The following is a 26,563-nucleotide window of genomic DNA, read 5'->3' on the forward strand; positions in this document are numbered from 1 at the left end:
GTCTTTTCAAATGAGTCAGTTCTTTGCATCAGGTGGCCAAAGTATTGGGGCTTCAGCTTCAGCATCATCCTCTGCCTTTTAGGTCAGAAGAATAAGTTGGAAGAGTGTTGAAATATCCTATTGATTTTCTTGATACTGCATTAGTAATTGAAGTAGACACATTCAGACAGCTATTGGCTTTACTTCTGCACTATGCATTAAAATGAATGAACTGACACATATTTAGTAAAAAGAGGACCTTCAAAACTACAGAGCTACTATTATAAATTTCATTCTGCAAAGAGCCCAGGGGAAAAACTCTTGATAAAATCAATTGCTCAAACTTGAAAGGGTTATTTCATCTAAGCTATATGTTTGTGAAGTTTAAATCTCTCTCTCTTAAAAATAGCTGCTGTTAAATTTATTTTTATGAAGTACTAGCTCATTTCTCATGGACAAGGAAACCAGGAGAGGGAAAACAGTTATGAACAACTTGCCAACCAAACAAGAATGATGTTTTTTTATGAAAGCTGGTAATAGGTCACCTTCCTTTATTTCTAGGTCACCTTCCTTTACTTCTCCCTCCCTAATTAAAGAAAAAGGACTTCTGTTTGGGGGAAAGTGTCACCATGGAATTGAACCTGGCTGGTGTAGCCAGCATTGATCACATTCCTCCCACCTGATGGACTGGGGTGGAAAGAGTTGGAGTAAGGAGAGTGTTAAAGGAAAAGAAACTTCAGACAGAAAGTGCTAAGTTTTTAGCACTTCTCTCTTCTTAGATCTCAGTTCTGCCCAGATAACAACCATGTAGAAGAAAAAAAAAAGCAGGGACAGCCCCAGCGATGAAGGCCACCAAGAGGACCTGACTTCGAGTCACTCCACTTATACACATGTCATGGCTCGCTACACTGAATCAAGGAGGTGACACATGAAAGCAACATGTCTATCTGAAGAAAAAGAAAAAAAAAAAACTAAGTGAAGAGGAGGAGCAACAACATGAATGAGTTTTGAAAACATAATCTTATGGAAAATAAATCAAGTCCCAAAAAGCACACAGACTATGATCCCATGCATACAAAGTTCAAAAACTGCTTATCATATTGGGGGTGGTGACGGAAGCTGGCCCACAAGAGGACTTGCAGGTAATATAATATTTCTTGATCAAAGTGCTAGATGAATGCACATGTTCTGTTTGTAGAAATCACCAAGCTGTACACTTGCAATTGGACATTTTGCTTCTGTATGCTTTATCTAAATGAGGAACTAAAAGTTAAAGACCTAAGGGGTAGTAGCTAAACATATAGGCCAAAGTAGATTATATCTGGCTAGAAAAGTTTTCCAGTCAAAAGCAAATATTTTAAAAGAAAACTGAACATGTCTCATGGAAAGGAAATTCAAGATTTCTACTCCAGCCCTTAAAACTATAGCTTTCCCTTTTCTTGTATGTGTTCCTGCTTCTCTCTGTTCTGGAACTATCTGTGTATTTAAGAAAGCCTTCCCATACCCAGGCGAGGTGGGAGCTCAGAACTATATAAACTTGTAAACTCATCTCCAATGGTTTATTTTACATTAGAGAAAGTACATTTGAAAGGACAATCCATCCTGGTTGACAGAAATTTCTTCTTCTTGGCTTTTACTATCTAAAACGCTTTACAAAGAGAGACAAAATTATCTCCCACGACAGCAATCCTCTGAGCAGTGCTGATTCTGGAGGAAAAGTTATCTAGGTACTGGAGACATTTAAAGGCTTTACATGAATCACTTGAGACCAACCTTAGGAGTAACTGTTCTATTTTTATTTAATTTATTCTCGACACTTACTAACAGCTGCAGCGTACTGCATGCTTAACACCAAAACAAAAACAAATTAAAAAACACTGCCTCTTAATTGTCCAATTTCCTGAAAAGACAAAAAAAAAAACCAAAAAAAAACCCACAGATACTACTCTTTCCTTTGCAAATTTTTCCTAGGTGATGATTTAAATATCTTAAAATTTTCATTGACCCTACATCCAAAGTGGTCTTTTGGGATGTGGGCTAACGCCTTCACTGAAGTTTCGTGAGTCCAGGCTCCCTCACTACAGCTGGCCCTTCTGGTACAACATCCATTTAGCCTGCACATCAAAGCCTGCTCCCTTTCATTGAGAGCTACTCCACATTCTGAACAAAGGAAGATGGAATTCAACAGGCTAACATAATAAAACAATAGGTATATTGCCAGTAGGATGAAGTTGGGCATTCCTGAATCAAGATAAGAGATGTAAGGGACACCTGCTGAGGCTACATGGGGTTTCTTGTTAATGTTTAAAGAACAGAAGTCAAACACTCTTATCTGGATGACTAAACTTCAGGGACTAGAATGAGGTGCCTTCAAAAAAAAAAGTAGAGGAAAAGCAATTTTATGAGAGTTATGAAAAATTTGAGGACCAAGAACTGTTATGACAGTCTCTGGAATGGGAACCACCAAAAAGATTGCCTTCTCTGGAAATACGAATGCTTAATATAGACTCATCTCTTTCATTTTTTTCAATTCTGCTACTATGTACTCCTTGTGTGTGTGTGTGTGTGTGTGTGTGTGTGTGTGTTCAGTCGTGTCTCTGCGACCCCATGGACTGTAGCCCGCCAGGTTTCTCTGTCCATGAGATTTCCCAGGCAAGAATACTGGAGTGGTTGCCATTTCCTCCTCCAGGGGATCTTCCTAATCCAGGGATCAAACCCTTGCATCTCCTGCATTGGCAGGTGGATTCTTTACCACTGTGCCACCTGGGAAGCCCCTTAACGTAATCTAAATGAATAAACATTCTTTTGAATACTCATGATAAGGGCTGGATTCATACAGGGGTGGGGAGGGAAGAGAAATATAGAACTAAATAAGAAACATTTAAATTATAAATTTGTAGAGACCACATCTTCATGTCTCTTGTGTATCCCAGCACAATGATAAGAATATAGTAAAGGCATAATTATTGAAAATGAGTAAAAAAATTCATAAAAATAAGGCCTGAGTAACATTGTATGACTCCACTTATATGAGTGACCTAAAATAGACAAATTTATAAAGACAGAAAATAAAGGTTACCAGGAGCTGGGGAGGAGAAGGGAATGGGGAGCTAGTGTTTAATGGGTATTATGTTCCTGCTTGGGATGATGGAGAGTTCTGGGAATGGACAGTGCTGGTGACTACGCAACAAGGTGAATATACTTAACGCCACTGAACTGTACACCTTAAAATGATGACTTTTATGTTATGTACATTTTATCAGTATAAGTGTGTTAGTCTCTCAGTCACGTCTGACTCTGCGACCCCATGGACTGTAGTCCGCCAGGCTCCTCTGTCCATGGAATTCTCCAGGCTAGAACACTGCAGTGGGTCGCCATGCCCTTCTCCAGGGCATCTTCTTGACCCAGGGGTCGAACCCGGGCCTTCTGCATTGCAGGCAGATTCTTTACCATCTGAGCCACAATATAAAAATTGTTTAATAAAACTTTAAAATGAAAACTCAAGCAGGGAATACTTGGCTACATAGGGACAGTGATCTCAGGGGGCTCTGGTCACCTCTTTACAGAAGCTACAGGTGGTTGGACACCGGGCACGTGCCAGGCACAGAAAAGGAGAAGCGCTGTTGGCACTGGAGCTGCTGAAGTGCAGGTGGCAGAAGCCACCTCTCCCACTTGAAGACGGTCCATTTCCTAGTGTAGAGTTCTGCTTCAGGTGGAGGAATTTTGTATATACTTGAAAACAGTAATCAAAAAACTCTACAAGGATACCACAGAGCAACTAACCCCGTGAGCCGTAACGACTGCAGCCTGCACTCCACAACAGGAGAAACTATCACCGATGAGAAGCCTGAGCACGGCGACTAGACAGCAGCCCCTGCTCCCTGCAGCTAGAGAGAGCCCACGTGCAGCAACCAAGACCCAGTGCGACCAAACATACAGTAAAGAAAAATAAATAAACAAAACATTTACTAGCTGACCCTTTAAAAAAATAAACTCCCCAGGGGAGGTGCAAAGCACCTCAAAAGATCCGGACTTTGTCTCAAATATCTTACTTACAATCTGGGCACCTTGTCGGGTATCACTTTGTCTCTCTGCAAACTGAAGCACTGAGATCACATGATACATGGCCTCTATCAGCTGTACAACTTCATTGATTCTACGTCATCCCTTAACTTCTTTTTTCCGACAGTTCCAACTTAAGTACACTGAAGAAAACATAGGTTTTCATCTCTTTAGCATCACTATTCTTTTCTGGACTCTCCAGTGTCCTACTGTTCTGTATAAAGGAACAGTGCTCCAAAGTGAACATACGAGTTTCATGAAGCTATGGTGAGTGCAGAGAGTGGAAGAAATACCACTTCTCACTTCTAATTATAGCACAAAGTCACTGTGGCTTTTTTTTTCCACTTTCTTAGTTTTTTTTTTTTTTTTTTTTAACAGTAGTAATGCTATATAACTGAAAATCACTTGCAACCGTTGGTAAATTACGGTCATTAAGAATCAAGTTATATAGTAAAAGTAACTATTTTCCTTTTTCTAAATTGGTTGGGCGGTAAAAAGCAGCCTGATTACTCTGTAATAGGAAAGGATAAGAATATGAACAAAGAAACTTTTTATAACCGCCTTGTACTATTTATAAGCAGTAAGGAACACACAGTGGTATTTACCTAACCTTGTAGCTCCTCTAGGCAAATCAATTCGCTCCAGTTATTCAAAGCTGTTGTTAAAAAGTTCTAAAGATTTAAGAACTTTTTATGTACAATTCAAACCATTTCAAATGAATCAAATGTAGCTGTATTATAGACTGGGTGTGTAAAGTGAGTAAGGTAGGTTCAGTTTTAAAGGAGGTTTTCAGTCAAATGCCTGGGTTTTGCCTAAATGATGCCAAATAATCAGTCTGATTGAGCAATTCACTCTTCAATCTATTGATTTGATAATAAATAAAGTAGGTATACCAAAAAGCTTAAAAGCACTTGAGTAGTAATGGATGCAATTACCCTAAGGAATAAAATGGTATTAAAATTAGACATCAGCTTTCCAAACAGGGAAAAAGGACTGAAATTAGAACCACCAAGTGAAAACTAAGAATATATCCTCCCCAAGGAATTTCCTGGCGGTCCAGTGGTTAGGACTTGGCACTTTCACTGCCATGACCCCAAGTCCAGTTCCTGGTCAGGAAACCAAGATCCTAGAAGCTGAGCAGTGTGGTCAAAAAGAAAAAAATCCCCCCATAAAATAATATACCAACAACATCCAATTAATATGTCTTCATTAGATCATTCAATTTTATTTTTACTAGTTTTCTTTTTTAAATACATAGTAGGCTGGAAACCTAAGTCAGGAAACCCAGAGAGTTCCAACACCATAATATTTTTTCTTTAGATGATGATATAGCATATTTCAAGGATGCATAGAAGGAATCCAGTAATGTGCCAAATTCATAAAACTGCAAGAACAGGCTTCATTTAAAATTAAATGACAAAACAGTGGGAATTTGCTGTATGACTCACAGAACTCAAACCAGTGCTGTGTGACAACCTAGAGCTGTGGGATGGGGTGGGAGGGAGGCTCAGGAGGAAGGGAATATACGTACACCTATGACTGATCCATGCTGATGTATGGCAGAAACCAACACAATATTGTAATTATCCTTCAATTAAAAATAAATTTAAAAAAGAAGAAAAAATTAAATGACAAAATAATATGCAGATACACAAAATCTTTATTAAATGACCACATAGTAATCAGATACACTTCCTGATTCAAGAAAAGGGATTATCACCTAGTTAATAGTATATTTTTAAAAAGTCCCAAAGTAAAACAAGATTTGCAGGTAAGCTCTGTCCACACACACCGCCGTCTCCTTTTATGATTACTCTCCCTCTCTTTGGACATCCACCTTCCACACACCTATTGTCCTATGCTCCTCCCTGCATCTTCTCAACCATGCGCCTCCTCCTGGATGGTGACAAACTCCCTACAAAGTCTCTTCAAAGCAAGACTACCACCACAAAATCCCCTGTGCTACTAAGCTCTAATCTCAGCTGGCTCTCCTGGAAAATGGCAATAAGGTAAATACACCTTGGTAGCAAGGGATGACAGGCCTTTCATGACCTGATCATATATAATATGCAGACGACTACTCCCCCATCAAAGGGGGTCATTCCTGATTCTCTGTCTTCTATAAGGTCAACAGAGCTAGTTATCTAAAGAGAGAAACACACATAGAGAGAGAGAGAGAAAGGAACATATAAACAGATTCCTTCTTCAGCTAAGAACCAACATCCTTAAAATATCTAAAAATTTCATTATGAGTCAGGGAAATATAACTGAAAGAGGGTGCTGGCTGAAAGCATTAACAAGTGTCAATACTGACTAGAGCTGTATATAGTATAGCCCAGAATTGACAGTGGTACCCAAGCAAAACGCAGAGGTACCAGATACCTATTAAGATAAACTATAAAGAAAACTCAGGGCTTCCCTGGCGGCTCAGTAGTAAGGAATCTGCCTGCCAATGCAGGGAGCACAGGTTCGATCCCTGGGTTGAGAAGATCCCCTGCAGGAGGAAATGGCAAACCACTCCAGTAATCTTTCCAGGAAAATTGGACAGATGAACCTGGTAGACTACAGTCCATGGGGTTGCAAAGAGTTAGAACAACTTAGTGACAAAACAACAAAGAAAAATCAAGCACTGATTAGATTTGAACAAACTCTTTTCTACTTAAGACAATGACCCCCAACTTAGAGACCACCAGCTCCTACCAGTTTCCAAGTGATGAAAAGTAGTCTTCAAATCCACATACACACCCACCCAATAGACTAAAGAAACACTTGCTTCTCAAATATACAGATGACTGTTCCTCAAAAGTAAATAGTCTGTGATGTGATTAATAAAATTCAAATACATTCAAAGAAAATATTGAATTTATAATTAGTTTGCCATTAAGTATTTCCTCAGCTAATATACAATATGTAAACTACTCATGTGAGTCCTTGAAATTTTGAGCCTTATAAAAGGTATCTTCATGTCGACAAAAGCATTGAGAGTGGATAACCTAAGATTCTACACTAAACTCTCCAGACAAGGTTAGATGCACCTGGCTTCTTCTGGCTGCGTCCGTATGTATGTACATAAGTAGGCTGATCTCCATACTTCCTTCCACAGTGATGAATAGCAAAAATACAAGCATGGCACTAAGTTTCACTCATGTGCAAAAAAAAGAATGGATTTTCATTTGGAGTAATAAATCTGATGCAACAAAAGCAAAATAAATATATACATGCATACTAAAATCCATTAAAAAATAGTAATTTAATTGAGCAGAGCCCCTCTGTAGATAAGCTGCAGAGTACACGGAAATGTTCGCTTAGCACGAGTTGCCTATGATCTTAGCTAAATGAGCCCGTGGGGCTGCTTTCACACCTGCTTGACCAATGTCACTCTGTAAGGAGCTCCAAGTTCATGAGCCAAGTGGACCTTGTTTAAAAACAGTAATAACATATGAAGAAATAAAAATAGATATGAACACGTCAGCAAATCTAAGGCAGGTTGACTGCCTGGTCTTCCTTAAATTGGGGGATCTTCTTAAACTCACTTTGCTTCTTGAAGAAAAGCTGAGCCAGGATGTGGTCTGCGGTGGCCTGGAGATAATCATCCATGTCAAGGGTTTGCAACTGATAGTAGAAACCAAGAGAAGAGATGTCAGCGCCAAAGTACGGCCACATAGATCCTACAGCCAGCGGGGCATTTTCAGGACGTTAGCTGCGTGGCTATGTAACACCAGGAGCTGTGAAATCCTGCAAATGGTCCCCTTGTGCTTGTCTTCTCTTGCCAGGGGGAGCTCACTTTTTCAACTCCAGAAATAAGGAAAGTGACTGATGGCTAGAGATGCCGAGGCATCTCTTTAGGAGGGATCTCCATCCCACTGGGAGCTGGTTCTCTTTAAAGAGGGAGCACGAGCTTCTGCCCACATAGAAGCAGGGATTAGTGCCCAAAGGGCCTCTCCGGGCTCCATGCCCAGAGGCACATGATGGAGGCTCACCTGGCAGCCAGGTACGCGGCCCTCCTTCTCTGTAGCCAGAGACAGTCGTTTGTCTCTGCCTCTGGGGCAGGGCTGTCCAGCTGGTTTGACTCTGTCCGCCCTCTCTCCATCACTACCTTCCTGTCCTTCTCTCTGCTCCCCTCCCCCTCTGACACCACCTCCTTTCTCAGCCAGCCTCTCAATTTCTGCATGTATGTGGGTCTCTCTGTGTGGCTCACTGTGCTTCTCTTTCTGTCTGCATGTGTCTCTGAGCTCGTATGTCTTTGAATCTCTCCGTGTGTGTCTCTAGGTCTGCCTGCCTTTCCCTCTCCTGTGTGCACAGGTCTGTCTGTGTGTGGGTATGTAGTGTCCGTGTCTCTCCTCCTGTGTCTCTCCCTGTGGGTCTCTGTCCCTCTCTCTATCTGTGTTTGTGTGTTTCCTTCTGTCCGTATGTCTCTGCGTTGCTTCTCTCTCTGTCTGTGTCACTCTCCTTGTGGTTCTCCATTTCTATGTCTGTGCATGTCTCTGTCTCTGTGTATGTGTGTGTTTCTGGGCACGTATGTCTCCTCTGTGCTCCCATCTCTCATTCTGTTTCCTTCTGGGTGTGTGTTTCCATCTCTCAGACTGTCTCTCATCCTCCCTCCCTCCTCTCTTTTGATATTTTTCCCTTCTTTTCCTATTTATATTGGATTTGATTTTGCTTCGTGATTTGTTCTTATAATAACTGTAGAGAATAAAGACCAAGGCGGGGGGCAGTAGCAGTGAAAGTACCAGCTGAGCCAGGGAAGCCAGTGTATACCTTGTTTTGCATCATGTCCCCATGACTTGTTTATTTTATAACTGGAAATTTGTATCTTGTGAAAAATGAAAATGAAAGTTGCTCAGTCGTGTCCGATTCCAGTGAGACCGACTCCAAAAGTATGGGACACCAGAATCCTATCCCCCACCTTCCCCCGAGCAGGTCTACAGCTGTTAATAGTTTTCTAGTGCATATCTTTCTCAAAGAGCTCTCCATAAACCTCACCCCAGGTACCACCAGAAAGGTTTGGCGACTCAGAGAAGCAGACTCTGGAGTTTTCCAGTCTCCCTTAAAGAGGGGAAGTGTCATCATGGAAAATGAACATCACTCAGCAGGGCAGGCTCGCCTCTTGGTATAGGTCTTGTTGATGAAACTGCTGAATCTACACTGCGCTCCCCGCTGGAGATCTTGCTGGGTCTCCACATGGGGAGAACCATGGCCTGTCTGTTTCTGGACCTGTCCCAGGGGTCCCCAGACTCATAATTCTCACCCTGTCTCGGCAGGGAATCTAGTCCTAAGACCTTTTTCTAAAATCTAAGTTCTACTATTTATTCTTATTCTTCAAACACATTATTCCATCTAATTAAGGAACACTGGGGTGAATTTTTGAAAGCAAACAACTATTTAATATAATAAATAATTTCTCTTAATATGGGTTTTATAATACAGATCATGGTATATCAGATTTGCTTCAAACAATGATGGGAGGGAATGCTACTCCTTCTCAGGAGCACTGCTGAGTCATACTTCATGCTACTTCGTGTCTCCTATAGTTTCTTTTCATATACAAGAGACTTTCTTTTCCTTCCTCCCTCTTCCTCTTTCTCTTTCTCCCTTATCTCTCTACCATAAATTTCAGAAGAATAATTTGGCCATGCTTACTTTACCTCCTCCCTCTCTGTTTGGGAGCTGGCAAAGCTTCAAAACTCAGGCTGTGTTTCTGTTCCTCTATGCCATAAAGTGTGTAAGAGCTCACCTCAACACCAATCCTGGCCAACCCAGTAGATATTAGGAAACCCACCTACCCACAGATGCTAATCATATTCCCAAATATCTTCATGATTAGTAATAGAAATGATTTTCTAAGTCTCTGTATGCTGCTCTTTGGGCTTCCCAGGTGGCACTACTGGTGAAGAATCCATCTGCTAATGCAGGAGACTTAAGAGACACAGGTTCGATCCCTGGGTTGGGAAGATCCCCTGAAGAAGGCCATGGCAACTCACTCCAGTATTCTTGCCTGGAAAATTCCATGGACAGAGGAGCCTGGAGGGCTACAGTCCATGGGGTTGCAAGGAGTCAGACGAGACTGAAGCAACTGAGCACGCACATGTTACTCTTTCATCTTTTTTCTCAGTTGGTTGAGAATTTGGGGAATTGAGAGAGAAATGTGATGTATTGGATTCCTTTATAACCAAATAAAAAGATTATTTGACTTCCAATTCTTCTCTTCCCACATGGGTTCAGCCAGTTCATTAAACCAGTCATCGATTCAATATCCATGTGCTGAGTCCCCTCTATGACCCAGATACACTGCTTAGCAGAGGACTCTGCACATCACTGGCACTCACCAACATCTCCGACACTGGCTTATTCTCACCTGGTCTCCAGTGCTGAAGGCAAGAATGAGAAGCAAATCCTCATCGCATGTGCTCTTAATGTAATGCTGGGTTCCAGTGGGGAAAAATATCACATCTCCAATGTGAATGTTAAACTCTGTGAAACTCTGAGCATTGATAATGCCCACCTAAGGAGGGGGGAAAAAACTATGCTGAACTGAAGCACATAAAATCATATACTCAATAAGGATAAGTATTCATAGTGAACAGATCAATAAAAGCACGTAGTTATAAAGGGACTTCTTAGAGAAGGTAAACAGTAAAAAAGAGGCAATCCTTCATGTTCACGCTCCTGTTTCTGAGACAGAGTTCCACAAAAATCAGAAGATACTCTATTGAAGTAAATGTCCCTCAAAATGCATTAGTGAAATCAATACTGCAGAACTTCATACAAAAAGAGCATTAACTGCCATGTTCTAATTAAGGGTGTCAATGACATTCATTCACTAATTAGGCAGAGGATTTAAATTCCAGTGTTTTACTACCCCTACACCCTCCTTTCCACTCATTTGGGAAAATTCAGCCTTCTGGGAGAGCAGCATCCTAAGGGTCTTCCTTTAAGAGGGTTGGAGACTGAATGCACATAAACACACACACATGTGCACAAAGCACCTCACAAAGAACATCTGATCCTTGAAAGGAATTCTGTGGAGGAGTAATGACAATGCCCTTTTCCAGTTTGTTAAAGCTGTTGCCTCTAAAAACTTAAAACTTTTGCTCCAGATGACATAAAAGGTGAATTTCAGTCTGGTCTGATTCTATCTGTCACGACTGAGGCAGATATACGCTAGAGAAGCCCATTTTTACCTGTAGATCTTCCCAGGATCCCTATGAAAGCCCAGAGGAGCTTCTGTCAAATCACTGTGGTAAGATGATACTCTGTGTGGCTTTTCTTATGGTAATCATATAATTAATTGATCACCCAAACCAGGACTCTCTGTAGAGTCAAAAGGGGTGCTATTAATAATTTCACCAAGGGGACATATGGCCACCCTACTGGGGCTCCACACCTCCCCACCACCCCCACTCATATTACACTGAGAGGCAAACAGCCAATTTCATGGTCCCCAAAGCAGAGCACATTAAATGCTTGCATTACCAGAGAATGCAAAACTCAGAAAATGTAAGCAGGTATTCCAGCCCTTCACCATTAGTGATAAGCCTCTCTATCACTTCTGAAATGTTCTTAGAGCCCTTCTCGTGCTAAGAGCAAATTTGGAAGTTACCTCACAGGACATGCATGGTACCCTCTAAGGAAACCATGCCCAGAAAGCCATGTGCACAAAGTCCTATTCTATTACCAACAACTGAACCAAAACAAAGAAATACCTCCTGTTTGCTTCCTTCTGCACTGAAAAGGAAAAAAAACTGTTCACAGAGAAATTACCTTTGCACATCCACTTATTACGTATCCCATTTCATTTGCGTTAAAATGAAAGTGTGGCTGTCGTAATCCATTGTTATAAATCCTGAGTGTACTCAAAGTGAGGGCTTTTTGATGCTTAAGAAAAAGAAAAATGAATTCCAACATTTAGCCAACATTCAACTCAGCAATTTAGCAATTCATATAATCATTGCGGGAACTAATATTTATAAAGCCCTCACTGAGAACAGGCAATTTTTTATATCCTTTACAGTTATCATGTCACTTATCCCTTATAACACTCTTGCAAGACTGCCACTAACCCTATGAGATGAAAATAAAGTCTAGGTTGCCTGAGTAAACTAGGGACACACTGGCAGAACTGGGGCTTGAATCACAGGATGTGATGCCAGAGCGGTGCTCTTAGTCATTAAACAATACTGCCAGGTGAGCATTTAAAACACATGAAAAGAGAAATCTCACAAGCCTCCAGGCTCTTTATTAATGTAACCATCCATGCCAAGAAGTTAAGCTTCCAAATTCATAACGAGGCCTCAATCCATAGTTTGCACTGATCAAGTCAACGAGTGTTTGACTAGCTCTTTCCTTTTGCTTTGTCCAAAAAAACTGACCCAACCTAAAGCTCATATTTCATCCATTTTGATAATCATCAAAACATTTTTCTCAATTACCTGATTCAGGAATTCACTAAAAATTTTTTCATTGTGGCTCAGTTCACTTCTATTTTTCCAATATTGTGCCAACTGTATTATTCCTCCAGGAAATCGATGTTCTTTTGAGTCTGAATCAGATGAAATTTAAAAAACAAAATAAGACAAAACTACTTCAAAATGGTACCACAAAAGGAGAGTCAAATGCAGTCCCAGGAACAGCCCTTCTACAGTCACAGAAGTTTCTGTGGTAGGAAGTGCTATAGCACATTCTGTGTGCTGCCAAGATATTGACCTGATCCCGCCAGATGCTATCCTACCCTCCTCAAGTTCTCCTGAAATTTCTAACATACAGTGACCTCTTTTAGGACGTTCAACTCAGGGGACCTCATTGTACAACTAGCCATTCAGTTGTATCCAACTCTTTGCAACCCTATGGACTGTAGCCTGCCAGGCACCTGTGTCCATGGGGATTCTCCAGGCAAGAATACTGGAGTGGGTTGCCATTCCCTTCTCCAGACGATCTTCCTGACCCAGGGTCGATTCTTTACTGTCTGAGCCACCAAGGAAGCCATGGAAAACGTGAGACTCATCCCAAATACCAATCTCTACCTCTCTCCTCGATCAGTCAATGAAGTCCTGTCAGTTAGGCAACTCTAAATCCCCTGCTTCTTAACAATTCTGTCTCACAGAGTGAGGCCACCATCATTCCCTACCTGAACGACTGCAAGAGTCCCTGACTCATCTCCCTGCTTCTCAGCTGGCCGCTTTCAATCATTCTCCACAATTCTGCTGGTCATCACTTCAAAAACAAAAACTAACACCAGCTCAGAGAGACAGCTGTGCCCTCGTTCACTGCAGCATTATTTACAATAGCCAAGATACGGAAACGATCTACATGCCCAAGCTCACAGGTACAAGGAACAGAGTGGTAGCTGCCAGAGGCAGGCAATGGGGGTGGTTGAAGTGGGTGAAGAAAGTCAAAAGACACAAATTTCCAGTTATAAAATAAACAGGTCATGGGGACATGATGCAGAACAAGGCACCATAGTTAATAACACTGTAAAGCATACACTGGCTTCCCTGTGGGTCAGCTGGTAAAGAATCCACCTGCAGTGTGGGAGACCTGGACTCGATTCCTGGGTTGGGAAGATCCCCTGGAGAAGCGAAAGGCTACCCACTCCAGTATTCAGGCCTGGAGAATTCCATGGACCCTATAGTCCATGGGGTCGCAAAAAGTCGGACACAATTGAGTGACTTTCACTTCACAATGCATACATTAGAGTTACTAAGACCTTGTAAGTTCTCCTAAGAAAAAAAATTGCAACTACTAATATGTACAGTGGTGATGTTACTAATAACTAGACTTATTGTGGTGATCATTTCATAATATATACAAATATTGAATCACTGTGTTTTATACCTGAGACTAACATAATGTTGTATGTCAATTACACCTCAATGAGATAATATAAAATAAATAATAAAAATAGGTAAATTAAAAACCACACTGTATCACTCTCCTATTTAAAACCCCTTAATTGGGACTTCCTTGGTGGTCCAACAGTTAAGAACCCAACTTGCATTGCAGGTTCAATCTCTGATGGAGGAACTAAGATCCCACATACTGCGAAGCAACTAAGCCTGAGCACCTTCACTACTAAGCCTGTGCATCACAACTGGAGAGTCCATGTGCCTCAACAAAAATCCTGCGTGAAGACCTTCACAGGATCTTCACTGCACAAAGATCCCATGTAGCCAAATTAATCAATTATTAACTTTAAAATAAATAAAAATAAACCCCTGAATTGCTACATGGTTGGACCCCTCCTCTCTCATCAGGCTCTTCTACTACAGCATTGCCCAGCCCCAACACACACCCCCTCATGCTCTGAATTTTTTCCTACATTCTCATTTGCTTCCAGGCCTTTTCTCTCATTTCCTACTCTGTTGAGAAATGTGTTTTTTCAAAGTTCTCTTGACTATGCCTTGCTGTAAAAAAATAAATAAATAAAACAAAAACACATTACATCTTAATCCAATACACCCATGTAATCATACATATATAAATACTTAACCAAAAAGTAAAAAGCTTTCACAAAATAACATACTATACCTTTCAAGTCATAGAAGTACCTCCACACAAAGTTATCTGGAGACTGTGAGTAATTAGCATTGACAACCAGTTCTGCCAAGTTGGGAGGAAGATTGACCCCCTGATCCTCCTCTTGCTTATGGAATGTTCTGATGAAATTAATTCCACCTTCAGGCTGAAACACATAAGAGACCACATGAGTGAAAGTGAGTGAAATTTGCTCAGTCGTGTCTGACTCTTTGTGATCCCATGGACTGTATAGTCCATGGAATTCTTCAGGCCAGAATACTGGAATGGGTAGCCTTTTCCTTCTCCAGGGGATCTTCCCAACACAGGGATTGAACCCAGGTCTCCCACATTACAGGCAAATTCTTTACCAGGTGAGCCACAGGGAAGCCTAAGAGACCATATAAGATATCTGTAAACTAAGACTCAGCACAGCTGAATAAATGTTTTAAATTTTAAAAAGGAACAAAGTGCTGATACATGCTACAACATGAATGAACACTGAAAACTTTATGCTAAGCAAAAGAAGCCAGACACAAAAGGCCACATATCATATGTTTTCATTTATATGAAATAGACAGAACAGGCAAATCCACAGAGAAGGCCAACTAGTAGTTGCCAGGGCCTGGGGGTAGGAGAGAATGGGGAATGAGGGATTGAAATTTCATTTCTTTTTGAGGGAATGAAAGTATTCTCAAACCAGACAGTGGAGACTGTTGCACAGATCTGAAAACACACTAAAAGCTTTGAAACTATACACTTTAAAAAGGATGGATTTTACAGTACATGGATTACATCTCAACAAAGTTGTTATATTTTAAAATGTCCAAAAAAAAAGGTATTTGTGAAACATTCTACAAATTTTAACAACAGAAGAGGACAGCTGAGGATAGGGCAGCATTGACACTAGTGTGATTTTCAATGGCCCAGTCAAAAGAGCTGACCTCAACTATCCCACGATTTGTGATCTTTATGAAAATCTTCCAAGTGTTCAATGGATTGGCACTGGTACTTTGCGGTCAATATAAACTCCTGCAAAAATATACACTGGTTCCCATGCTTAACAATACTCTCACTCTAACGACTCATTTCTTCTACTTCTCCCTAAAACGTTAGAGCAGGATCTAATGCAAGATAAATCTCAGAATCCCACTATTGAAGTCCCGAAATTTACCACAGAAGCCCTCCAAATTGCCATGCCTGGACCATCTCCAATTCTGATCACCGATTTGTACTTTCAGCATCTACATGTGACCCTCTAAACCCAGCACTATCAGCAGTTTCTCCAGTGATACTGAGAGAGATCAAAGGCAGCTATTCCTCAAGAAAAACTGTGGGCTCCTCTGCATTAGATTAAGAAAACACAATTACATCATCTGTAGCAAAGTTCTCCCTAGATGAGTTTATGGCTTTCCAGAGACGAAAAATTATAGCAATTTTTACTATCATAACCTTTATACCAATTCATTATATCAGTAGTTTCCAGGACTTCCCTAGTGGTCCAGGGGTTAAGAATTTGCCTTCCAATGGGATTGGAAGAGACTCAATTTGATCCCTGGTAGAGATACCACCCTTATGGCAGAAAGTGAAGAGGAACTAAAAAGCTTCTTGATGAAAGTGAAAGAGCAGAGTGAAAAAGTTGGCTTAAAGCTCAACATTCAGAAAATGAAGATCATGGCATCTGGTCCCATCACTACATGGGAAATAGATGGGGAAACAGTGGAAACAGTGTCAGACTTTATTTTGGGGGGCTCCAAAATCACTGCAGATGGTGACTGCAGCCATAAAATTAAAAGACACTTACTCCTTGGAAGAAAAAGTTATGACCAACCTAGATAGCATCTTCAAAAGCAGACATTACTTTGCCAACAAAGGTCCATCTAGTCAAGGCTATGGTTTTTCCAGTGGTCATGTATGGATGTGAGAGTTGGACTGTGAAGAAGGCTGAGCCCCAAAGAATTGATGCTTTTGAACTGTGGTGTTGGAGAAGACTCTTGAGAGTCCCTTGGACTGCAAGGAGATCCAACCAGTCCATTCTAAAGATCAGTCCTGGGTGTTCTTTGGAAGGAATGATGCTAAAGCTGAAACTCCAGTACTTTGGCCACCTCATGCGAAGAGTTGACTCATTGGAAAAGACTCTGATGCTGGGAGGGATTGGGGGCAGGAGGAGAAGGGGACGACAGAGGATGAGATGGCTGGATGGCATCACCGACTCAATGGACATGAGTTTGAGTGAACTCCGGGAGTTGGTGATGGACAGGGAGGCCTGGCATGCTCCGATTCATGGGGTCCCAAAGAGTCAGACACGACTGAGTGACTGAACTGAACTGAACTGAGAGGCACTAAGATCCCACACACCACAGAGTAACTACTGAGTAACTACATGCCACAGAGTAACTACTGAGCCTATATGCTCTGGAGCACATGCACAACTAGAGAAGCCTGTGTAACGCAACGTCTTTGCATGCCAAAACTAAGACCCGATGCAGCCAAAGAAATAAAAATTAAAACAAAATATTTTTTAAAAATACTTTCCTATAGAAGCCCTTCACAGGGGAAAATAAAGAGCAATTCAACCTCAAGGAGGTTTATGTGTTAAATAGGAAGCAAGTCATGTTCTTGAGCCCGTTACCCAACTGTTACTTTGTTGACTGCCACCTTAGAAACTCAAATAGCCATGCCCTCTTGGTGCCCATGGAATGCACACGCTCTCAGGATCTGTTCTCAGCAGTGGTACACACCTTTAAGTGACAGGGAAGTATTCTCAGCAGTGATACAGACCTTAAGTGACCTGGAAGCAATATCCTCAGGTGTAGAAAAAAATACATCATCAACATCCAGGGTCTGAAGTTCCTCATGTGTAGAAAAGAAGAGCAAGAAAAAGCAGTCTTCACTCCCCACATTCTTTATCCAGTGCACTGTGTTTTTCGGGAAGAAGATCACTTGGCCAGCTGTAACATTGTACGTGGTAACGACAGCACCATCATCAACCACCCCTACCCATGCCGTCCCCTGAAATGGAAATGGAAGAGCATATCCCAACATCAATTTAGAGCAGTGCTCTTCAACCTTTTTTCATTACCTGCCTTCTAAGGTACCATGCTAGACTGTTTTTCTAATCCCCACCCTATGAGACGTTACCATTACAGAGGTACTGGAGACCTGTATATGGCATACACATACTGCTCATGTACTACACGCACATCTATGCTGTAGACATAAAAAGAGTGATACTTTCACCCTGCTAACAACCAGTTTTTGCCCTCTTTGGGGTAATACCACCCCACTGAGCATTTAGAGCTCTAAGATCATGCTAGTTTGAAAAGACTGCAAGCACATGTGTGTGTTCATAGATGGTTGCACAGACATGCATGTGTATGCTTGGGTATGTTTGTGTGTTTGCAAACAGATGTGTATGTATTTACCAGGTAAGAAAAAGCCTACATATAATTTTAATAATAATAATAGTAATAACATAGTGCATTTACTGTTATGTCCAAGTATTCTGCTGCTGCTGCTAAGTCACTTCAGTCGTGTCCGACTCTGTGCGACCCCATAGACGGCAGCCCACCAGGCTCCCCCGTCCCTGGGATTCTCCAGGCAAGAACACTGGAGTGGGTTGCCATTTCCTTCTCCAATGCATGAAAGTGAAAAGTGAAAGTGAAGTCGCTCAGTCGTGTCGGACTCTTAGCGACCCCACGGACTGCAGCCTACTAGGCTCCTCCATCCATGGGATTTTCCAGGCAAGAGTACTGGAGTGGGGTGCCATTGCCTTCTCCCAAGTATTCTTCTAAGGAGGGTTTAATCTCATAGATGAAGCTCTAATCTCTCTTCTTGTAAATTCTAAAATCCAGTGAATTGCCAAGTATAAAAAAGGAATTTTATTAGCAATCAGAAATATGTCACACATAAAAATTGGCTGATCTATTAACAAAATTACCAGGGTAAGACCAAACTCTGAAAGTTCTATGAAAGCTTAATCACTCCAATTTCCCCAGTGTCTGGAACACAGAAGCCATAAATACATTTCAGAATTAATGAATTATTTGCAATTCAGGGAAGGACACTCATTTCACTTCCAGCTCTATTTCACTTCACTTCCAAAGAATTCGGAAAAGTAAAAGCCACAAAAGGGCATACCATTGGCTGATCTCAGGGACTCCAGGTTGAACATCAGCAAACTAGTTCGTTATTCCAGTCCCTGCTTTTTTCCCTAAAGGGAAGCTGTAGTCTCTTTGATCATTAGATCAGAGCTACCTGGTTTAGCTTTGGCTCAAAGGATGCAACAGTGATCTGAGCTTAACAATGTATGAAAAATGATTTCAATACTGAAGAAAGAAGTTCAAAGTGATGCCACGAATAATTAAAACAAACAGTCTAATGTTCCAAGGCACTGCTAACTGGTCTAATTGGGTACACAGCCAAAGCCTAGATGTTGTCTATCATCCTATTAGTTAAGTAGGTTTTGCAACAACCTAAATAATAGCCTGAGGACACACAGCACAAATGCTCAAGCACAGAATGTGGGCAAACCAGTTATACCTGTACAAGATAGCCATGTTCGTTGGCATTGAAGTGCCAGTGAGGGGCCCGGAGGCCACTGCTTTTTATTCTCAGGGTCCCCAGGCTCATCTGTGATCTCTGGCTGTTCAAGCTGCTTCCAAAGGCCTCCTCTTCAATGCTGAGGTAGTCATTGGCGTTGTTCCTGTACCGGGCCCACTGGATTGCGCCACCAGGGAACTCAAACACCTGAAAAGTCATAGGCGAACCATCAGCATGGAGGCCATTTCCTGAGGAATGTGAGGCCACCACGGCCCCCAGAGTGAGAGGGCAGCACAGGGGAAAAAGAAACGGGGGTGAGTGGATATGGGGGTGAGTGGATATAGGAGGTCCCCCCAGAAAAGAAGAGAAAGAACAGGTCTGCAAGGCTCCAGGAGACAACAGTGCCATCAGTCCCTGTTAGACAGAAAAACGAACACCTATCTTGACAAGAGAACACAGAGCTTTCCATCTGTCCGCCTGCACCTCCCCCGTCCAGCCATAGAACCAGCTACTAAAGCAAAGTTCAGCCCAGAGCCAACATCCACCCACCTTTCCCCTTTTCCATCCCTCACTTCCCTTCATCCAAACAGCCCACAGCTACTTCTTTCCAATGAAGAGAGAACACAGCTTAGTAAACAAGCAATGGAAACTTCGAAATCATTTATAATAGATGATTCTTTTTCTTAATACATGTGATCCATACCACGGAGAAGGCAATGGCACCCCACTCCAGTACTCTTGCCTGGAAAATCCCATGGACGGAGGAGCCTGGTAGGCTGCAGTCCAGGGGTCACTAAGAGTCAGACACAATTGAGCGACTTCACTTTCACTTTTCATTTTCATGCATTGGAGAAGGAAATGGCAACCCACTCCAGTCTTCTTGCCTAGAGAATCCCAGGAACGGGGGAGCCTGGTGGGCTGCCGTCTTGGGGTCGCACAGAGTCAGACACGACTGAAGTGACTTAGCAGCATACCTTAGATTTAGATAAATGATTAAGAAACTGAAATTTTGGATCAACAGCCTTTGGCACCATGGGAACTGCTGTTTGCAGAGATTGGGCTCCGGGTTCTGAATGAGGCTGAGGGTTGTTGACATAAACCAAGGAGACAATCAGGACTCCGATCACCGTGGTAATGGTGCAAGCCAAAAGACACACCAGGAAAATGCTCATCAGTGACCACTGCTTCGTCTTTTCCTAGAAGAAATTAGAAATTATTCTCCACTCTTGAGGCATCAGAAACATTGCCAACTGTCTGAGTTTGGTTTATTTCCTCTTTTATTAAAAAAAAAAAAGGCACATTTGTGGAATAAACATACTGAGTAAAATGAGAGATGTGTAAATCAGTACACACACACACACACACTCGCAGTATGGTCAGGCCCCATTAAGATGGCTGCTCTCCTGCTCTCTGTACAGCCCTTGCCCCACTCTGCCTCACCCTTACCTGATGCGCACAACTTCCTCCCCTCCTAAAGGGAAACTAATCAGTAACCACATGCATGATCGGCCTGACCCCCACTAATGATCGTTCCAGCCCTTGGACCACATCAGCTCCGGTATGTTCAGTCATCACGGAGGAACAGTGGCCCTTGCAATGGTTGCTACCCAGAGCTGTGAGGAGATGTATTCCAACAGTCTCCCTGCAACCCAGGAGCCCTTCTGACATCATGCCCCTTATAATTGATAGCCCCCTCCTCCCCTGGGCAGGGAAAATCGAGGCTGTGTCCTGCCTGCCCTCGGCAGTACCCAGTGGGTGTCCTTCAGACCCTCAGCCTCTGACCTGTAGGACGCCTTGTCCAGTGCACCACTGATGTGTCTGCTGCTGACTCGGGTTCTCTCTTCAGTCTAGCAGCTGGGCAAGTGCAAGGACTGCAGGACATTCACACATAGCCCATACATCAGATGACACCCAAATAAACAAGAATAAAGATAAACATTTGAGGACTGGGGCACAGAATAAATTAAGGAAATTAAGTACTAGGAAATTAAGTACCCAGCTAAGTACTTCCAAGTCAGTCAATTAGCCCCTATTTACCAGTTTCTTCACCTGAAAATCAATGAGGTTTTAAGGAGCTATTTTCTAAGAATGTTTTGGTTCCAGAATGTACAAATGCATTTATGTGTACAGGTACATGCATGGGAATAAGTAACATATCAGTAATCAATGAGCCTGACCTGACAAGTCTCTGTCTTTCCCTCCCGCCTTCATTTAAATAGCTTCAGTAAATTCCCTTCAATAATAATACATATTATCATGTGTGTTACCTATATGAGGTCCTAAGTCATCACTCAACTCTAAGTCACGGTATTTCCATGTATTTCTATGTTACTACTTCCTGGTTTCATGTCACAAATATATGCTATAAACAACAGTATTATTTCTGAGTTACAATCCACATTACTGAAAGCTGCCAAGAAAATACTCACCCCAACCTTTGAACCAACTTGCCCTTTCTCCTCTGACCACTAAAATGACAATTATCATCAATGACGGCAAGGAGTCCTTTTCCACTGCTCTCTGAGTTCCTAGTCTTGCTCTCTGAGCAAGTACATTTTTGATCACTAATAATTCTAACATAGATAGTCTTACTTTGAAAGTGAAAGTGAAGTCGCTCAGTCGTGTCCAACTCTTTGGGACCCTGCAGACTGTAGCCTACCAGACTCCTCCATCCATGGGATTCTCCAGGCAAGAATACTGGAGTGGGTTGCCATTTCCTTCTTTAGGGGATCTTCCCGACCCAGGGATCGAACCCAGGTCTCCTGCATTGGAGGCAGATGCTTTAACCTCTGAGCCACCAGGGAAGCCTTACTTTAACACTCATAAATATTCAAAAGAACACAAATAACAAAGGTTGGCGAGGATGTGGGAAAAAGGGAACCCTGTACACTGTTGGTAGGAATGTAAACTGGGCAGTCACTGTGGAGAACAATACGGAGGTTTCTCAAAAAACTAATGATGGAACTACTATATGACCTGGAGATTTTACTCCCAAGTATATATTTAAAACAAAAACACTAAATCAAAGGGATACATGCACCTCAATGTTCATAGCAGCATTATTTACAATCTCCAAGGTATGGAAGCAACCTAAGTGTCCATTAACAGATGGTTGGATAAAGAAGATGTGGTATATATACAATGGAATACTACTCAGTCATAAAAAAGGAACAAGATTCCTTGCCATTTGTAGCAACATGGATGGACTGGGAGGGCACTGTGCTAAGTGAAAAAAGTCAGACAAAGAAAGACAAATACTGAATGATATCACTTATATGTGGAATCTAAAAAAATACAACAAACTAGTGAATATAACAAAAAAAGAAGCATACTCACCATATAAAGAGCAAATTAATGATTACCAGTGGGTAGGCAGGGAAAGAGCAATGGATTGGGGAATAAGAGTACAAACTGTTGGGTGTAAGACAGGCAACAAGGATGTATTATTATACAACAGAGAGAATATTGCCAATATTTTGTAATACTTGAATGTAGTTTTGTTAATGTGTAAAAAAAAATTTTAATGTTTTAAATTATTTAATGATATGTTTGGTAGAGCATAATCATTTACCAACATATTCAGTTTAACATTGTATGAGGGTATTATATTGAACAATAAATAACTCATTAATGCCAGGAACAACAATTCATGGAAAGCTGGGCCCCTAAACAGCTACAGGAGTTAACAGTTTAGGAGAGAAAAGGCAGGTCAGGAGATTTTCAGAATAGGACATGCTACCTTTCTTTAGAAGGTCACTTGAAGAAAACTGGTCTAAGGAGGGGCTCTTTCTTGAGATCTGCATAAAGGTTTTGAGGCAAGTAATCTCAAAACTAATACAATTATGTAAAGTTTAAAAATAAAATTTAAAAAAAAAATTAAAAAAAAAAAAAGATGTAAATCCCCATTTACATTCTTACCATTCTGGAGGTGTTCACCTTCCCCTCAGACACAACCTTCCGTTTTGCATCTTCATGCATTTCAAATGCTAAGTTGTCCATTGGCTAAGAGGGTAAGCAATCCACAGAAAAAGAACAACAGGGGAGGGATGCAGCTTTAGCAAATGCAGAAACACCTGAGAAGAATGATCATTCTTAAGTAAGGAAGTGCTTATATAAAGCTGAAAGTCAAGGAAATGAAATAAGGAAGCTGTTTCTTAAACAATAATCTTGGTTGGGGAAAAAAAAAAAACAAACCCATAGAAAGAACTGCCAAATTAGAGACCAATAAACACTTCTGGTCCACCACTCTTTGCTCACTGATGACACACACAACAGATAATAACAGTCGCTACTAACGTTTATTTCCTCCCTTCCACTAAGTACCGAGCACAGTACTAAGTGCCTTCCATACATCATGGGATTTAATCTTACAGCAATCCTGTCAGGTATTCCGGTGATTTATTCCCATTTTGTAAATTAGGAACCTAGGCACCAAGAGGTATGACACCTGCTCCAAATCACACACCTAGTTTTAGAGTAGGAGCAAAGATACCCTTTATCAAAAGATTCTCCCATAACATTGGGTTCTCTGCAGAGTTTGATGTGAGTACAAATGTTTTTTCACCCATATCAGTCCTGCCAGACAAGAATACTGGAGTGTGTTGCCATTTCCTCCTCCAGGGGAGCTTCCAAACCCAGGGACTGACCCATGTCTCTTGTGTCTGCTGCACTGGCAGGTGGATTCTTAACCACCGGTGCCATCTAGGAATCCCTGTCTCTTGACAGTGTGATTGATTGTTCTATGTGGTTTGTTTATTGGATAATGCTGTTAAAGTTAAATCTTTAAAAGTCATTTTACATCATCTTTCCTGGTGATGAGTTGTAGCCTGACTAAGCTAAAAATCTACTACTATAACCCACAAAACAATCAACCATCTGAATCCAGTCGGTGGTGTTTTGGGGGTTCTAAGGAACTCTGGTCTTTCATGTCTCAGCACAAAAAGAATTCAGCGAAGGGCAAAGTGACTAGAGAAAGTCTGTGAGCAGCAACCAAGACCCAGAACAGCCAAAAATAAATATATTTAAAGGATAAATTATTTATTAGAATAGGACATTTGTGAGGCTTACACACAGCTGGGTGAGAAGGTGCCACCCCGGGAACTTGGTGGGCTACATTCTTTTCATCAAAGGGAAAGTGGGCAGGGGGAATAGGCTGCCTCCTCCCTCATTCTTGAGTGGACATCATGCTTCCATCATCAGCTCCTTCTCCAAACTGAGCACAGGAGTTTTCTTGTCCCTACATGGTCAAGCCAGGACTATCGGGGCTCCATAGAAAAATTATTTCAGGTCTCAGTACAATGAGCGTCTTTCAACTGTCACCTTTCCATAAATTATTGAATTTTAAGTGTGCAGAGAGCATGTCATAGGGGTCATTTCCTTACTGAGCTCACTGAGCAGAATGTGGGTCTCAGGCCACCATTATTTTATTGTTTTGAGGCATATCTTGTGCTTCTGTGGCATGGTTTGTTGCTAAGCAAGCCTGCTTAGTTTTGTGGTTAAACAAACCTACTTTCTTGAGTAACCATTAACTTACAGGTGTCTCCTATACTTTTTTCTTTATCTACCATTCTCTAGAGGAATTAACTATTTAATTATCTACTTTGTCCCTTTATACCTTCAATAAACAGGACTGAATGCCTACTCTATTTCAGGCTGTATACCATTCTACACATTAAGAAGGCTTTTATTACCATGTAATCTAGTAGGAAAAACAAAAAGGAAAGCAAATACTTTCCCCCAACAATGTGCTGAGTTATGATAGAAGTATGCACAAGATCTTGGGAGGACAGAGTTAGGGTAACTCTGTCTAAGAGAGAAAGAAAAGACAGGGCCAGTCTGAAAACATAATTTTGAGCTAAGATTTCGAGTCCTGACACAATTTCACTTGTTAGGCATTCTTACTTCCATTCTATTTTATATGTCTGGCTGCCGAGAAGTAGCTTATTAAGAGAGGATATAGTAAAAATATAGATCCTATCTGGGTCAGGCAGCTCTGACTCTGACAAGGCTGAAGGTTAACCTGTGCTCAAATGATGGGGAGTGACTCTGTGACTTTCCTACCATATCTCGCCAAATCTAAAACTTGTCAGTGACTCATATCAATTTAGCCTTTTCCCATAAAGACCTGGAATTTAAATGTATGGCATTTGATTTTTGAGATGATAAAATGTTCAAAATAATTTATCTGTGGCACTAGCAAGGTGATTTTCTCATTGTGCTATTACAGTACCATAAAACATATTTTCCTGTTCAATTTTCCTGGTGCATTTGTCAAACAGAAAATTCTACATTTTAACATCTCTAAAAAGGGGATGTGCTTTACAATGAGTGATCAATAAGATTCAAAGGAAATACAGTTGGTGTGGCCTCACCAGTATATACTAGATGAGTATCAGTCCTGCCAGTGGCTAAAACCAGGGCACAATCTTATAGTGTACGATTTAGAGTGAAAATTCTGGAGCCAGACCATCAAGGTTTGAATCCTAATTCTGCTACTTAATTGTGTGAGCCAGGGCGAGTTATTTAACCTACTGTGCCTCAAGCTCTTCATTTTTTTGTTGTTTGTTATTTAGTCACTAAGTTGTATCTGACTCTTCTGCAACCCCATGGACTGTATAACCCACCAGGCTCCTCTAGCCAAAGGATTCCGCAGGCAACCATACTGGAGTGGGTCGCCATTTCCTTTTCCAGGGGATCTTCCCAACCCAGGGATCAAACCCATGTTTCCTGCATTGGCAGGCATATTCTTTACCACTGAGCCACTTGGGAAGTCCTCTTCATCTTTACAATGGAGATAATAATGTTGCCCTCATAAAGGTTTGAAAAGATTGAGCCAGTTAATATAAGTGTTTCATACAGACCCTGCACATAATAAATGCCCAATGAATCCTTTTTAATAAGCACAAGTAGACTCACTACTTTAATAATTTGCTTATTTTATTTTATTTATTTTTTTTTATTATTATTATTTTTTTTTTTTGCTAAGGGAAAAGTTGCTGCTGCTGCTAAGTCGCTTCAGTCGTGTCCGACTCTGCGACCCCACAGACAGCAGCCCACCAGGCTCCTCTGTCCCTGGGACTCTCCAGGCAAGAACACTGGAGTGTGTTGCCATTTCCCTCTCCAACGCATGAAAGTGAAAAGTGAAAGGGAAGTCGCTCAGTCGTGTCCGACTCTTAGCAACACCATGGACTACAGCCCACCAGGCTCCATCCATGGGATTTTCCAGGCAAGAGTACTGGAGTGGGGTGCCATTGCCCTCTCCGGATCCTATGTCCTAGTGAAAGCTAAATAAGAGATGAAAAACCAAGACAGACTGGAGATAAATCACCGTGAAAACTCAACAGAAGGATGAAGTAAACAATATAATGTGTATCATTAGCTTCAACATAACCTATATTACGGAGAAGGCAATGGCACCCCACTCCAGTACTCTTGCCTGGAAAATCCCATGGACGGAGGAGCCTGGTAGGCT

At 41.5% G+C, this 26,563-nt stretch overlaps 1 protein-coding gene across 2 annotated transcripts; it reads right to left on the reverse strand.

The window, feature by feature from the left end:
• Positions 1–5,236: 5,236 nt before the first annotated feature.
• LOC102401100 lies at positions 5,237–24,793 on the reverse strand. Of its 2 annotated transcripts, XM_044934856.2 has the most exons (9): positions 23,011–24,793; positions 20,067–20,288; positions 19,093–19,299; positions 17,332–17,562; positions 14,566–14,719; positions 12,471–12,580; positions 11,803–11,916; positions 10,397–10,543; positions 5,237–7,653 (listed from the first exon to the last, which is right to left on the reverse strand). In XM_044934856.2, exons 1-9 carry the CDS (start codon positions 23,089–23,091, stop codon positions 7,519–7,521), a joined length of 1,401 nt encoding a protein of 466 aa, XP_044790791.2. In that variant the 5' UTR covers positions 23,092–24,793; the 3' UTR covers positions 5,237–7,518. The 2 variants fall into 2 exon arrangements, with proteins under 2 accessions (XP_044790791.2, XP_044790792.2); XM_044934857.2 differs by lacking the exon at positions 20,067–20,288 and having other exon boundaries at positions 23,011–24,790.
• Between the last annotated feature and the right edge of the window lie 1,770 nt (positions 24,794–26,563).

The sequence above is a fragment of the Bubalus bubalis genome, chromosome 22 (assembly GCF_019923935.1).
Source record: "Bubalus bubalis isolate 160015118507 breed Murrah chromosome 22, NDDB_SH_1, whole genome shotgun sequence".
In the NCBI taxonomy this organism is placed as follows: Eukaryota; Metazoa; Chordata; class Mammalia; order Artiodactyla; family Bovidae; genus Bubalus; species Bubalus bubalis.

Bases quoted from the DNA above. Each gene is read 5' to 3' on its own strand.
- LOC102401100 (XM_044934856.2), bottom strand. From the start codon at position 23,091: ATGGACAACTTAGCATTTGAAATGCATGAAGATGCAAAACGGAAGGTT. The intron at 20,289-23,010 runs GTAAGAATGTAA...AATTTCTTCTAG, and splicing joins AGGTGAACACCTCCAGAATG to GAAAAGACGAAGCAGTGGTC. The intron at 14,720-17,331 runs GTCTGTATCACT...TATGTGTTTCAG, and splicing joins TTGCTTCCAGGTCACTTAAG to CCTGAAGGTGGAATTAATTT.